The sequence below is a fragment of the Sceloporus undulatus genome, chromosome 3 (assembly GCF_019175285.1).
Source record: "Sceloporus undulatus isolate JIND9_A2432 ecotype Alabama chromosome 3, SceUnd_v1.1, whole genome shotgun sequence".
In the NCBI taxonomy this organism is placed as follows: domain Eukaryota; kingdom Metazoa; phylum Chordata; class Lepidosauria; order Squamata; family Phrynosomatidae; genus Sceloporus; species Sceloporus undulatus.
The window spans coordinates 238,290,248-238,306,837 of record NC_056524.1 but is presented as its reverse complement, the minus strand read 5'-3'; the positions used below and the strand labels follow the sequence as shown (position 1 = coordinate 238,306,837).

The window sequence follows — 16,590 nt, the reverse complement described above, 5'->3', positions numbered from 1 at the left end:
GTACTCAACATTGAACACGGAGGCTTAGGTTTCTGTGGTGGTCAAAAGTGCTTTTGCACGATTAAAGTTTGTGTGCCAGCTATGCCTTTTCCTCGAAAGATTGGTTCTGGCCAGAGTAGTAATGCCTTAATTACCTCCCATCTAGACTACTGCAACACACTCTACTTGGGGCTGCCTTTGAAGAGTGTTCAGAAACATCAGCTGGTTCAAGGAGCTGCAGCCAGACTGTTAACTGGGGCAGATTACAGAGACTATACTACGGCCTTGTTAAAACAGCTTCACACTGGCTCCCAGTTTGTTTCTGTTTACAATTCAAAGGGCTGGTTATGACCTATAAAGCAGACCATATCTCCCTGTATTATCTTGCCCATACTTTGAAAGCTTCAGGAGAGGCCCTTCTCTCAGGCCCACCATCATCACAAGCAGGGTTAGTGGGGACACATTAGAGGGCCTTCTTGGTAGCTGCCCCTAGAATCTAGAACTCACTTTTCAGGGAGACTAGAATGTCCCTCCTCCTTCCATTAGCAGACTAAAACCTTTTTATTCCAGCAGCCTTTTGAAACACAAAGTTTCTAAAGAGTAGGCTAGAAGGTGGGGTATTACTTTAGGTGAATTGTTCTTAATACAGTGGTGCCTCGGGTTACGAAATTAATTCGTTCCGCCGCGGCGTTCGTAACCCGATTTTTTTCGTAACCCGAAAAAGCCATAGGCGCTAGCGCTAAAAGCCGCGATTTCGTGCGAAAAAGCGCCGAAAAGCACCAAAAATTTTTTTCGTAAGCCGAAAAAAAAAACATAACCCGGAACAGTTTTTTCCTATGGGATTTTTTTCGTATCCCGGGAATTTCGTAAGGCGGTGCTTTCGTATCCCGGGGTACCACTGTAGCTTTTTATCTTTTTAAATTGCATTTTATTCTGTTAATTTGAAGTTTGAATTATTTTCATACTGTGAATAATTCTCTTTCAATGCCCCCCTTTTCTATGCTTTTAATTCGCATTCTCTTAAATTTGAGTTCCAATTTTAGAGAGAAGTGGTATACAAATAAGTACAGTATACCAACAACAGTAATAGCAACAACTGATCAGATGTATTCTCTCACCTTTTTCTAAGTGCAAAAATAAAACAAGTCAATGAAGTGGAGTCGATTTGGACAAGAAAAAGGCATCTGGAGATATACACAAGCAATCTCAATTTTTGAAAATTAATCTGATAAAGATTCAGAGTAGTAGTTTAGTGATTGAAATCTAAAACTGTGAATAAGTATTAAGGCAATATTAGTCAATAATGTAATTCTGCTAATAATGATGATAAAATAGAATCTTCCTCACTGGTGATTTAAATCTGTGAATCATTCAGAGAAGTGATATATATCATTGTTTAAATCATATCAGTATTCTTATTTAAATGGAATCAGTATTCTTCTGAGTAGCTAGGTATATTGGCCTATATGCTGTAAATCTTCAGTCCTGATCTTACTTTTATTTCAAATTCCACTGAACCCAACATGAATTCATTGATGGTTTGGGATGTATGAATATTCTGGATACCAGATCCAAAATTATATTATCAGAAATAAGAAGAGTAACAAGCTGGATCTGGACTATGTGGTAGCATAGTCCTGATCCAAATTAGAACTTGCTAAATTGCAGTAGTAGGAAATTCTGCCATTGATACCAATGGGGGTTTTCTTCTCACTGCAAATAAATAATGTAGTCTGGGTTAAGACAGTGGTTTAGGCACAGGGTTAAGACTGACATCCATTTATGGCATGCTTCCAACTGTGCCATGGGTGGAAATGGCTTCATTGTGGTTCTGTGGTTTTGTGGTTTTCAATTTTTTAAAAGACTAAAGATGCAAATTACAATACGTCTAGGTTCACCTATAAACATATTTGTATGTCGTAATTATGGTTTTAAATATTTCTCATTTCCACCACTCTTAATAATGCTTAAATAACTAGTTTGTAGTTTCTCCTGAGGCTATTGAGTCCTACAGTTTTTCTGTGTGCTGTTTTCTTGTGATCTCATGTTCTTTCTTTCATTGATGCATTTGTTTCAACCAGAAAAGAAAACACAAAAACATAATGTGTGATGTGTACCCAATTGTTCCAATCAAGAAAGGATCAACATGTGTGAAATGTATTCAAGAGCAGTATAACTGATCTTATCAAGTTGCAGTTTACTTGTAATGTATTTTCCTCAGAATAATAACAAAGAAAAACTTTAAAAAAAAAACAAAAAAGCAACTGGCCAGTACTAATATGTGCAAAATCTCTCAGAATCTCGGCTAGCAGGGAGAAAGCTCTTGAAATACTTCATTCTTGCATTGAAGAATTGAAAGTGAAGATTTACATCCCCACTTTGGATCCACAAATCCAAACCCAGCCACCCTGTCTTGACTTGGGAAACAATTAGCCCTTGAGCTGATATAGTTATTTTTCCTTCCATTGGGGAAGAGGTGAAGAATGTGCAAGAGAAGGAAAAGTAAGCAAAAAACCACTGTTGAAAGATATATCTTATCTTTAGAACCTTGTCTATGCTTTGTGCAGAGCATAAAAAACAGACCAAAGATATGCTTTCCTAGAGAAGCAAAATTTCTAGATATTTTGAAGCCCTAGACAAAAAGAAGCATTAAATACCTGTGGCAGAATTGTCCATGCCATGGTTAAACACTGGCAGTGAAGAAACCTGACAACAAGGAAATGAACTCATTCACTATGTGGTGTTGGAAGAGCTTTCTGTGGATATCAAGAACTGACAAGAAGACAAATCCAAAAACAGAAAATCAGAAAACTGAACAGAAAACTGTCACTAGAATCCTAAACTAAGGCTGTCATGTTTTGGACATATCATGAGACAACAGATACAATATTATTCAGTAATGTTGTAGGCAGAAGGGAAACAGGAAGACCATATCTATTCTGCATCAATTGTGAAAAAGCATTTTGAAAGAGAATTATTATGCAAATATACTACAGATATGGGGCAATATTTTTGTGAGGGACCAGCTGTCCCTCACAGTCCTTGTGTAAGCTAGATGATGTCAGTGTTCATCAGGTCCCTGACTGAAATGTCAGACTGCGGTTTTTCATTTTGTTTTGAACTTGACACTTCAGCAGAGACTGGCTTCACTTCTATCATTTTACATGCAGAGAAGGGAAAGAAGGAATGGAACAAGAGGAAGAACAAGGAAGGAGTCTCCTTCCTTGGAGGTCTTTAAACAGAGGCTGGATGGCCATCTGTCAGGGATGCTTTGATTTGGATTTCCTGCATGGCAGGGGGTTGGACTGGATGGCCCTAGTGGTCTCTTCCAACTCTATGATTCTATGATTCTAAGGGAATCCTAGGGCCTGCATAGAGAAGACGGTGACATGCTAACAGAGAACAGAAAGAAGGCTGAACTGTTCAATACTTCTTTGCCTCAGTCTTCTCCCAAAAGGAAAACAGTGCTATGTGATGAGAAGAGTGATGAAAACAGGATAAATCATGCAGTAAGGGGAATATAGCCCTGAATAGGTAAAGAGGTAGTAAATGAAGACCTACCTACTTGAAATGAATTCATGTTTCCCGGGCTTGATGAGCTGCATCCAAGAACACTAAAGGAACTTGCAGATGTAATCTCACACCACTCAATTATTTTTGAGAATTCTCAGAGAACGGGGGGGGGGGGGAGCAGATTGAAGGAAGATGTTGTTTTTATCTTCAAAGTGGGTGGGGGGAGAGGACCAAAGCAACTACTGTGACCAGTCATTTTCTTGTTGATACCAGGAAAGATTCTAGAAGACATAATTAAACAATCAGTCTATGTGTATTAGAAAGGAATGCTGTGGCTATAGTATTAAGAGCCAACATGCAGTTTTCAAAAACAAGTAATTGAAAACTAATCTTCTCTCCCCCTTTTTGATAGAACAACAAGCTTGGTAAATTGGGAAGTGCTGTGAATGTAGTATATCTTGATTTCAGTAAGGGTTTTGGCAAGTCCCCCTTGATACTCTTGCAGGCAAGCTGGTGAAGTGTGGCCTAGATAGTGTTACAATTGGGTGGATCTGTAACTGGATGATAGATCAAATCCAGAGATTACTCATAAATGGCCCCTCTTCCTCCTGGAGAGAAGTGACCAGTGGAGTGCCTCACGATTCTATTCTGGGCCTTGTATTGATAGACATCTTTATAATTGACTTAGATGAGAGAATAGAAGGCATGCTTATCAAATTTGCAGGTGAAACCAAATGTGGGGGGAAGTGAATACCCTAAAGGACAGGACTGGAATTACCAGATAGATTGGAGAACTGTTCCAAAACTAACAAAATGAATTCCCGCAGGGATAAATGTAATATGCTACATCTAGGCAGAAGAAATCAAATGTACCACTCCAGGTTGGCTCACACTTGGATTGAAAGCAGTGCATGTGAAATGAATCTAGGGTTCTTAATGGACTATGAACAAAATATGAATCAACATTCTAGGCTGAATCAACAGGAATGTAATGCCCCAATTGAGGGAAGCATTAGTGCTACTCTATTCTTTGGTCAGATGTCACCTGGAATACTGTATCAAGAAGGATACTGACAAGCTGATAATAATAAAATATTTATTTATATCCTGCCTCTTCCATTTTGGGGATCGAGGCGGGTACAGAATACAAAAATGATAAAACAACAGAGTCCCCCCACCCACCTCAGCCCACCCTCCCTAAAACACAAAATTATAACAATAACATCATACATAAATATATACATAACCATGCTATCAAAAGGTTTAGTCATTAAACAAGTGACAGCTAATACGGGAGCATAATATGGACAGATTTCTTCATTCAGGATCTAATCAATCAGGAAAGGCCTGCCGGAAAAGATCGTTTTTATCGCCTTCTTAAAGGGCTCAAGAGAGGATATTTGGCGAATCTCTTCTGTTAGGTTGCTCCAGATTTTTGGAGCGGCGACAGAAAAAGTCCTCTGGGAAGTTATCACTAATCTAGCTCTTCTCGGTTGTAAAAGATTCTTCCCAAAGGAATGGAGTGTGTGGAAAGGATTATATAAGTGGACGCATTCCTTCAAGTAAGCTGGACCCAAGCCATACAGGGCTTTATAGGTAATAACCAACACCTTATACTGTGCCAGGATGCTAATGGGCAGCCAGTGTAATGCTTTTAGAATCGGTGTGATACGGTCGAACTTAGATTTTCCAGCAACCAGTCTGGCTGGCATATTTTGCACCAGTTGAAGCTTCCGGACGTGGCACAAGGGTTGCCCCATGTAGAGCGCATTGCAGAAGTCGAGATGAGAGGTTACCAGTGCATGCACAACCTTTTCTAGGTCCTGCTGCTCCAGGTAGGGTCGCAGCTGGTGTATCAGCCAAAGCTGATAGCAGGCACTCCTGGCCGTTGTGTCAATCTGAGATGACAGTTGAAGCAATGAGTCCAGGAGCACCCCCAAGCTGCAAACACAATTCTTTAGGGGAAGTGTGACCCCGTCCAGCACAGGTGGACTTATCTCCATACCTGGAGAGGGTTACCTATCACGAGTACCTCCGTTTTTATTTGGATTCATCTTAAGTTTATTTTCTCTCATCCAATCCATTATTGACCTCAGACAGTCATTCAGAGGGGAGATGCCCTCCTTGGTCACTGAAACAGTCTGAGACATAGAGAAATAGATTTGGTTGTCATCAGCGTACTGATAACACTCTGCCCCATGTCTCCAGATGATCTCACTCAGTGGCTTCATGTAAATGTTAAACAGCATGGGGGACAGGATGGCGCCCTGAGGGATGCCAGATATCAGCTCTCTCTTAGAAGAGCAGCTGTTCCTCAGCATCACCATCTGGAACCTGCCCGAGAGGTAGGAATGGAGCCACTGCAAAGCAGAGCCTCCAATTCCTAGCTCTCTCAGGCGTTCCAGAAGGATACCATGGTCTATGGTTTCGAAGGCCACTGAGAGGTCCAAGAGCACCAACAGGGCCACACTTCCCCTGTTGATGCACAGACAGAGATCATCAACCAAGCTGACCAGAGCAGTCTCCACTCCGTATCCTAACCTGAAGCCAGTTTGAAATGGATCAAGATAATTGGTGTCATCCAAGACTGCTTGGAGCTGGTTTTCTGTCCAAGATTAACAATGGTCTGGAATTCAGGCCTCAGTAGGAATGATTGTAAGAGCTGAGTATGTTTAGCCTGGAGAATAGAAAGCTGTGAGGTGACATAATAGCCACCTTTAAATATCTGAAGGGATGTCATGTAGAAGATGAAGCAAGCTTGCTTTCTGCTGCTGCAGAGCTAGAACTTGAACCAGTGGGTTCAGATTACAAGAAAAGAGATTCCATCTAAATATTAGGAAGAAAGTTTCTGTTTGTTTGTTATTTATTGTTAGTGCTGTTCAGCAGTGGAATAGACTGCCTCAGAAGAGGGTGGACTAACCATCTTTGACTTTCTTTATGAGTGCTGTAATTATGTATTCCTGCATAGCAGAGACTTGGAACAAATAGGCCTGGTGGTCCCTTCCAGCTCTGAAATTCTATAATTCTATAACCACTCTTAGTTGGTGCTTGCAAACAAGTGCAAACAAGGAAATTCCCCCCTGCCCCCCTTTTTCAGGCCTTGACAATCTGGATGGAAGGCATGGTATGTCAGAGGTACCCCTCTCTGGATAAAGAAGAACAAACTTTTCAGAGGAAGAATTAGTGTAGCTTTTGTGAAAAGAAGTTCTGCCTTGCTAACCCTTTTGGAAGTCTTTGAGGGTGTAACCAAGCATGTGAACAACAGAAAACTCTTGGATATTATATGGATGGACTTCACAGTTGATTTTAATAGCAGATGTTCAAAGAAAAAATGGAAGGCACAATGTCTTCACATACCCCAATGTGAAACATCTGCTTTCCCCATCACTTCCAAGATGGAAAATTGGGAGAAAACTGTCTTAAAAATGTCAAGTATACCCTGCCTTTGAAGAGAGCCAGGATGTTGTGAACATTTTCAAAGAACGTCTTCAGATTCAAGAACAAACAAACAAACAAACAAAAGTCATGGGAATGCATCACTTTGGGACTTGCAGTGTTAATAACTTGGATGTTCAAAGGTAAAGATAAAGGATTTCCCTTGATAAGACTGTCTAGTTGTGACCAACTGTAGGGGGTCATGCTCATCTCTGTTACTAAGCTGAAGAGCCAGTGTTGTCAAAGACAACTCTCTGATCATGTGGCCAGCATGACTTCCTAGAGCGCTGTTACCTTTCCACCAAAGTGGTGCCTATTTATCTACCTGCACTTTTACATACTTCCAAACTGCTAGGTTGGCAGAAGCTGAGACTAGTGACGGGAGCTCTCTATGTCATGTGGTACCTGTGTCTTGAACTTGGAATAGTCAGAGAAGCATCTTAACTGTTGCACCATTGTACAAGAGGTTTCAGCCTACCTGAAGAAGACAGTTTGAAATAGGAATGCACCAAAGCCAGCTCACAGGGACAGTTTGTTTCACCCCTTGTTCAGTTTTGGGGTGTTGCAATTGTTGTCTGAGAGCCAGTGTGGTGTAGTGCCTCTAGAAATCAGGATCTGAATATCTGTTTGGCCACAGAAATCTGCTGGGTGACCTTGGCCAAGTCACACTCTTCCAGCCTCAGAGGGAGGCAACGGCATAAGTTTCCAAGAAAACCCTGTGATAGGTTCACCTTAGAGTTGCTGTATGTCAGAAAGAACACAACAACAACAGTGGAATTACTGTTTCCCAATGTAGTTTGTGCTTGCTTTAGTCATTGCCAGCTTTTATTCTGTTGTTTATTCCAGTTTTTTGTTGTTATCTAAGTAGTTGAATTTCATTTGTTTCATAATGGGTTTTATTCTGTTTTTATTCTGGATTTTTTTGGGGGGAGGGGGAATTAAATTAAAAATTGTTGTTACATTCAGCTTGTGTCCTATCTATCTATCTATCTATCTATTCATTACCAAGTTTCTATTCATTACCATGTTATTGTACATTTTTATTAATCTTTATTGCAGCTGGATGTTCTTGGGGTTTTTTTAGTACAGTATTTTGGTTTTGTTTCGATAGCTGTCCTTCAGTTTTATTTAGTTTTGATCCTTTTCAGAAAAGCATATCATGAAGCAGAAAAGATTGATAAGAACTATGGGTAGTTTAGAGATTCTACTTCTCAAGGTCAGATAAAGATATTTGGGATTTATTGGTACAGGCAAGAGAAAACTAAGAGGAAAACATTGGCCCTTATCACTTGTGAAACTGGAACTCCAATCTGGGGCCTTTCCGCAGCCCTTCTGTAGCAAGGGGGAAGCAGGGTCATTTTGAATCCAAGGCAATTCACGTGATGTATTATTACATGTGAAGAACGAAATTGTGGTGATTCCTGAGTCAAAGCGGAGCGAGAGCATTTTGAATTACCACACCGGTACATACCATGCGGATTCAATTATTCAAACTGGTACCTTTGTGCACGCTCAATGGGGGTCTGAATGCATCGAGCTCCTGATGGCCCCCTCCTTTGTTCCCATCTCTCCATCCAACCTCCTGTTTCATTCCCTCATCCCTGCCATCTACATCTAAATCTACCCTCCGTTTCATTCCCTCCACCCCTGTCATCAACATCTAAATCTACCCTCTGTTTCATTCCCTTCATCCCTGTCATCTACATCTAAATCTACCCTCCGTTTCATTCCCTTCACCCCTGTCATCTAGATCTAAATCTACTGTCCATTTCATTCCCTTCACCCCTGTCATCTAGATCTCAATCTACCCTCCGTTTCATTCCCTTCACCCTTGTCATCTAAATCTAAATCTACCCTCCATTTCATTCCCTTTACCCCTGTCATCTACATATAAATCTACCCTCCGTTTCATTCCCTCCACCCCTGTCATCTAGATCTAAATCTACCCTCCATTTCATTCCCTTCATTCCTGTCATCTACATCTAAATCTACCCTTCCAAGCACCAGAAGCAAATGGGGCAAAATTGCAGCACAGCATCATGGGAAATTTGGGACTTCAGAGGTTTGCGGGGGGGGGTGTACCAGGACATAAACAAAGTTGCATTCCACACCAGACCAATTCAGAGTGAAATAGAAGTGAGCTTAGAAGCAATTTTTGTGAATTCACTTATTACCGAATTCACCAAAATGAGGAGTCACTTTGGATTGCCTGCGGAAGCGCCTTGCAACAACCCCCCATTGAAAGCAATCACGTGAGATAATACATCACTTATTAGTGTGAATCCGCATGGTTGGACCCACAGTCACGTCGGAACAGAGCTGTAAAACCCTCCATGTGATATGGCTCATTATCAGATCTTAGGAAAGTTGCTTTTTTAGGCCATAACTGCCAGAATCCTCTAGCCAACATTCTTGGACTATATCTATATTGATATCTATATATATTTATTTAAAAGAATCTCTGGACATCATGGTGATTTATAAAACTGTATGTTGTGAAGAAAGGGAGTCATGGAAAAGGATGGGCAGGGTTCTATGACATTTTCTGTTTATTGCTTAACTAGCAAATATGAAACTGAAGCAGAGGACTGGGTGAAAGTACATACATTATAGCTAAAAAGAATTTCCTTTTTCTTCCAGAAACAATTGGACACAGACCAGTGGAAATGGACTGTAAGTATTTCTCCCCCTCTATATTGATACTTCAGAACATATTTTACCAACATTTTGCTTATTTTTCTTGGTTTGGGATGATTGTAGCCCCAGAATCATGAGAGTTCTAGCTGAACATATCTGTAGGAAAAGCCTGCCTCAAATAGTCCAGCATCTTCAAGGCCTGTCAGTAAAACCAACCTTTTTGCCTAAGTGCTTCTGTTTTCATGCCTATTATTTGAAGAGAGAGGCGCTCAGATAAAGGGTCCATAGTGTTGCAGATTCCTTTCAGATAAAAAAAAACACAGGGAAACCAGAAGTACGAATGAAAAGGAAACAGAGTTTATTTTTAGCTGCAGCTGTCTCCAGAGGAAAAGCTTCCACATTCTGAAGCTTCGATTCACAAGTGAACCAGTCTTTTATAGTACTTTGAACAAAGAAAACTACAAATTACATTCAATTGGTTATATTATAAATCAAACACCCCTTTACACTCATTGGATGCCAAACATACATTTCTCTATCCCTCATGGGTACCCATCAATCTCCCCTTATGAGTATGGTTGCCAAAATTCACTACCAACAAACTGGGACAAAATGTAGAAAAATGTAGGATGTAATCTAGGGCAAATGTAGGACAAATTGTAGGACAACATTCAGCCCAAAATGTAGGACATTCAAAAGAAATGGCAGACACAACCAACTAAAAGCAAATATATATATATATATTTTAAAAAAACCACATTAATATAAATCCTGATATCATAGAGATCTTGTTGCACCTCTGAGACTAAATGCATCTGAGGAAGCAGACTCTTTCAGTTAATAATAATAATAATAATAATAATAGAATTAAGGGACATGGGGATTTTGGAGCACTTCAGACTAAATGCGTCTGAGGAAGCAGACTCTTTCAGTTAATAATAATAATAATAATAATAATAATAATAATAATAATAGAATTAAGGAACATTAGGAGGAGTGATAAAGAAGGACCAGGGTTCTATCTCTTGCTTGGACATAAAAAAACCCCAGTGGGCTAAATCACACTCTTTCAGCTTCAGAGGGAAATGGCAACCCCTCCCTGAAGAAAGCTTGCCAAACCCTGGGGAAATCCTTCCTTCCCGCTCTCCCTCCAGAGAGAGTTCTACCAGTCCTTGCAGAAACCACTGCCTTCTGCCTGTCTCCTCCATAGCTCTCTCTCAGGTCTCCGCTTGCTGGGCTGCCTGCAGGGAAAAACTCATCCCCCTCCTCTGCTTGGCCAATGGGGATGGAGGAGCTGGGAGCCTGGCTGCAGCTGCTTTGGGAAGGAGCCTTTGGAGACAGAGACTGAGGCAACAATGAGGAGGCTGGCTGCCCCCCGGGCCATAACACAAAACTGGGACCAAGGTCAGAAAAGCGTTATTGTTCCGCCAGTTCCTGGGATATGGCAAGCCTACTTATGAGGCCTGCTTTAACTCAATGTCCTAGCTTAGCATTTCAAAATAGTCTTTATTTTGCCTAATAAGGACCCCCTGGTGCCTGAGGATGGGTACAGAAGGCCTCTCTGACCTGCTCAGTCATCTATCTCTAAATAGTCTTTTGCCCTGATTTCTAAATCCTCTAACCATTAACATACAGTATTGGCTATATCTAGTAATTAATTTTTATTACTTTTCATCCTCCTCAATAGCAACAACAATCTGGTAGCAAACTAAGGAGTTCTTCCTCTTCTTTTTCTTAAATGACCACATAATAAAACATAGAATATTGTTAATTCGGGATTTGAATAGGCTGTAACTAATATTCCCATTGCTGTCATAATATATTCTGGAGCACTGCCAGTAAAATCAAGATTATATCATTACATTTTTATTATTATTCAAAGAAAAACAATACAATTTTTAGGTTTATACGGTTTTTGGGTTATGTGGCTGTGTTCTGGAAGAGTTTATTCCTGACATTTCGCCAGCATCTGTGGCTGGCATCTTCAGAGAATGCTGGCATGGGAGTGAGTGGGATACACACACACACACACACACACACACACACACACACACACACACACACTGTGTGACCCTTGGTTGATAGGAAGTGATTTACATGTTAATCTGTGTATTCTTCTGTTGTTGGAAGTCAAGGTCTCAGGTTATCTATTTAGTTAGTGATCCATTGTCTGCTAGGAAATCCCCCTGACCCTGGGCGGTTTTCATTTGCATGGGCTGGGTCTTGATTTTGGTGTTCAGGACTGGTAGCCAACCTTGGTTTACTATAAGGATTTCTTCTTTCCTGTTGAAGTTGTCCAGATATTTGTGGTTTTCAATGGCTTCCCTGTACATTCTGACCTGACAGTTGTTGGCATGATGTGATAAATGGGAGTCCCTCCGTTTATCAGGGTATTTTTCCCAAGGGGAGGGGCTACTGTAAGATCTGAAGAATTATGGCATCACTGTTGGTGTGAGGGCAACCAGCCAGTCAGATGGCTGTTAGAAAAGAACCTTCTGGATGGTTGATGGAGAGATACCGTTGAGGCAGTGAGAGTAAGAAGGCTTAAGGGAAAGCAAAGCCTCAGTTGTTGGCTTTTTCTTTAGTTAGGGATTCAGGTGTGGCTGTTTGGCTGAAATGATTATTATTATTTTGTAATTTATCTTTTAAGTTTGTCCCTGGAGGACCAGTTGTCCTCCATGTCTTACTCTTAATGTTCTTGACTTCATAATAAATATTTTTCTTCAGTACTCTGCCACTTTGTTCATTCCTTTTAATGGCCTTAGCTCAGCTATTGTTTGTTCTTATTGACGGTTATCGGTAGAAGGCCCAGCAATGCCCCAATGCATTGCTAGGGTGGAACAAGTTAATCCTTGGGCAGTGGCAGTAATTTGTTTTTGGGATTAAGGTGGTCTCAAGAGGTCCCATCCAGTTCAGCAGGAGTGGAGTAGGACCATAGAGAACCTTTCCATGTTGGCATTAGGTTCCTCTGCTTCTGTCTTTTTCCCTAAGTGGAAATTTAAGATAGGGTAGGAAGCAGAGAAAACTATCACACCTGGTCCAGAATTTCAGTGTTTTCAAATACCCCACTCACTTCCATACCAGCATTCTCTGAAGATGCCAGTCAGGGATGCTGGTGAATAATTGGACACACCTGACAATTGTTAAGTGGTCAAGGCTGAGATGATGAAATCATTAATTGTAGGATGAACCAAGAGAACCAATGAGAATGATGTACACGCCTACTGGGTGGAAACAGACAACAGTGGGTGGTACCATGCATTGACTATAATAATGACTATGTATCCCAATGTATTTTGTGGGTTGTAGAATGGGTAGTAGTAGTGGATAGTAAGGAGTAGAGTATTGTTGTGTTGGATAGTTTTGGAGCTGTATATAGTAGAATAAAGTAGATCTTTTATTTAAGACTACTGAGTTGTCTGGTGTCTTGGGTGAAGCTACAAGAGCCAGCTGGATCCTGAAGAAGGGTGAAGACTTCTGTGGAAGCAAGAGTGAGAAGGCTTGGAGAGTTTGTCGGGGTCTTCAGCCTATTCTCTGTAACTCTTGCTAAGCTATAACCACTGGCCAAAACTGGTCAGCGCGGTGCACAACCAGGTGGTGAGTTCAAGCCAGAGGTGAAGAGCTACAACTCCCATCATCCCTGACACAAGATAGTACCCCCCATCTTTTTTAATTCCTTATCAAACTGAGAGTTTAGTCTGCCTTCCGCATTGCTAATGAGACACTACATTTGAGACTAGCAGGCTTGTTTAGGAGTCCCAGAACATAATGACTGGGGCACCTACAGTACTTTCTTCATTTCAAAATCTGCTGTCCATGATAGTTTTGATTTACCTAATGGTAGGGTTGGTCCCACTAAATGAAGAATGTGTCACAAAGCTTGCCGGCAATTTTTTTTCCTGTCATAATTTCAGCTTTAGCACAAGAGTGGGATTCATGTCCTTGAAGTACAGTGCCCAGCATTCCTTGTCATCAGCTATGCCAGCGGTTCCCAACCTTTCTTGGGCCATGACCCCCATTGAGGACGAAAGTCCCACTCGTGGCCTCCCTGATTGGTTGGGAGGCCAGGAAGGAACGGGACTTTTGGCCGCCTACAAGCCCCAGCGGCCTTTGTGGCCGGAAGTCCTGCCCCTTCCCGGCCTCCCAACCAATTACGGAGGCTGCCGGGGGAGAGAAGGGTTGGGACTTCCAGCTGCAAAGGCTGCTGGGGCTTGCAGTCCCGTCCCCACCCCCCTCTCTCCGTGGTTGTCTGGCAGCCGCAGAGAGAAGGGGAGGAGGAAGGAGTCCCATCCCCGTCCCTTTCTCCCTGCGGATGCTGGCACCAGCGCCGGCACCCGCGGGAGAAGGGGAAGAGGAGGCAGACACATCCCCATCTGCTTTTCCCCACGCAGTGCCTGTGCCACTGCTAGCACCCACGGGGAGAAGGGGAGGCAGGAGGCAGGGGGGATTCCCAACCTGGCGACCCCCGAGAAAGGGTCGAGCAACTTCCCCAAGGGGTCACGACCCCCAGGTTGGGAACCCCTGGGCTATGCTGACTAGCGCTGCTAACATCTTCAGGGCTGCACAACTTCCACTGCCCAGTTTAGCCAACTCTTCAAATACCCTCATCCAATTCTAATTGCCTTGCTGGCTATAGGATTTAAAAAAAATAATGTTTCTAAGCTTTGCTAAAAGTCTCATAGACTTTGGCAGACAAAATAAGTACTGTACGTATTAGTTCATTGGTATAAGTGAGTGGTCACAATAATCTTGAGAATCATACATTTTGAAGTTGAGCATTATATGATGCAGTTATAGGAAGGTGTCTTATACTGAATCATGCCAATTATGCTGCTAAATTGGATTTCAGACCTGGTTGTTCCATAATCTTAACTGTATACATTTTATACAAGTAAATATTTTTGTTGCTGCATTCTTCCTAACGATACACATTTGGATTTATAAACTTCATGTTTATTGAACTGCTTTATGAATTTTACCATTTTAAAAATTTGCAAAATTAAATTTAATGTTGTATTAAATACGTATATTGATTTGAAACATCTCTATAAAAGTTGATAAACTGTAATGGGTATTAATGAGCTGAATATTAATTCAGTAGAGTAAATGTTTGTTAGTTTATCAAAGTTATTCTTATAGTACCATTCTATACAGTGCTCAAAATCTTTACAATTTTTAAAAAGGCATGAAAAATGACAATTTTGCTTTTAAGGAAATTAAAACTCAATCAGCGTAGACATTAAATACGTCTGTAGAAAACAGTAAAAGGTCAAGAAAATACAGAGGTCTTTGCTTTGTGAAGATAAACATCTTTTGAGGTGACACCATGAGGTTCTCTTCCTGCTAAACTACTTTGTTCACCCTGTAATCCCTTCAGTTTTATACACACACACACACAAACAGACAGACGGACAGACAGACAGACAGATAGATTACTTGCTGTTTTCTACAGTCTACATAAATGGAAACAATATGGAAATATAATGCAAACTCATAATGGCTTTAGTAGGTATTCACCTTCATGAAAATAATACAGTACCTTGTAAATGTTGAAGAATCACATAGGCTTAGTCCATAGAGAATGAATTGATGTTTTTACAGATGCTTGAAGTACCATTTTATTCTTTCAGCAAAGAACTCAGCTCCTGGATACCCTGGACCTCAGCCACAATATGGACATCCTCAGTATGCCCCAGGACCGGGCCAATATCCGGGCCAATATCCTCCTGGACCAGGTTTTGCAGGTAAACAGGTCATTATTTAAGCAAACTGTGCAGGTGACCAAAGAAATGAAAGTCGGTTGTGAAAATGGCTATAACCCAATGACACAACAGCTTCCTCTTTTGATTGTGCTTAATTTTTGTAGGTAGGGATGATCTAAAGATCAGGAACTTTTATTTTCTCTGACTCAAAATATGTTTTTCAATGAGAACAACAACATACAACCAACTTTCTGTCAACAGAAAATAACTGGTTCAGGGTTCAATTGGGACATTGCACTTGTGAACCCTGAGTCTGGACCTTTTAAAACCATGCCGAAGGAGTCATCTGATATATCTTTGTACAAGAGCAGCTCCACAGTTGGTCCATTATCCCTGCTGGTCAGGTGCTGCTCCATTGCTCAGGCCACTGATTGGCTCAAAGGGGGACACGGAAAACCCCAAACTGGTCTAGTGGGTACCAGAACAGCCATCTCCTGTTCTGAATACCATTGGGTCTTTCCAGGATATAGGATACATATACTACTGGGGCTTCTTCAGCATTATTTTGGTTCTAGCTCCCAAGAGGAGAAAATGTTCTCGAGGGATAATGGTTGTTGTTGCAAAATTTTCCTTTTAGATGTAAAATCTTAACACTAAAATGAGGTTAAATGATGACTTCAAAATCCTTTTGAACGTATATTAGTGAAGGAACAGTGAGTCCTTGTTATATGCTGGGTTTTGGTTTCAGGACACCCCACCCCATGGATAACAAAATCCCATTAAATACAATGGCATAGCAAAATGGTGTCCTTTACATTAAACAGAAAATCAAGGTTTGCTACTTGGAATTTAAACTTTTTTTAAAAAATATTCTGAAGCCGTGGATGCTTGAATACATGGATAAAAAAATCCATGGATAAGGAGAGCTGACTAAATGTGTAGTTTATACACATAAAGGCTTGTTATTGAAAATCCCTATTAAAGAAAGAGAAAAATATTTGCTCACATGTTTCTTATTCTCTGTGTGTGCATTCTTGTATGTGTCCTGTAAAGCTATAACCTCCTGCCGATCAGTAACCTCTATAAGTTTACCTTTACAATCTGTAGATACATTTTACAATAATCTTTTACCCCCATTGAGTCCAAAACAGTTTGTTGGGCAACAGTGTTGGGTCCATGGGCTTCTTGAGGGAGAGAGAGGCAGGCTACCTCCACCAGGCCTTCCTGGAAGAAGACAAGCCCCCCCTTCATCCACCATCTTGAGGGAGAGAGAGAGAGGCAGGCTACCTCCACCAGGCCTTCCTGGAAGAAGACAAGCCCCCCC

At 41.2% G+C, this 16,590-nt stretch overlaps 1 protein-coding gene across 2 annotated transcripts in view; it reads left to right on the top strand.

Moving 5' to 3' along the window:
• PLSCR1 (phospholipid scramblase 1) overlaps positions 1–16,590 on the top strand; it is a 40,271-nt gene that overhangs the window by 11,298 nt on the left and 12,383 nt on the right. Inside the window, exons 1-3 of one of the 2 annotated variants that reach the window (XM_042457867.1) lie at positions 6,647–7,070; positions 9,568–9,600; positions 15,195–15,308. In XM_042457867.1, the coding sequence (XP_042313801.1) occupies positions 7,061–7,070; positions 9,568–9,600; positions 15,195–15,308 (157 nt within the window). In that variant the 5' untranslated portion in view covers positions 6,647–7,060. Of the gene's footprint in view, positions 1–6,646; positions 7,071–9,567; positions 9,601–15,194; positions 15,309–16,590 lie in introns of those variants that run through there. The other variant, XM_042457868.1, reaches the window with a different exon arrangement.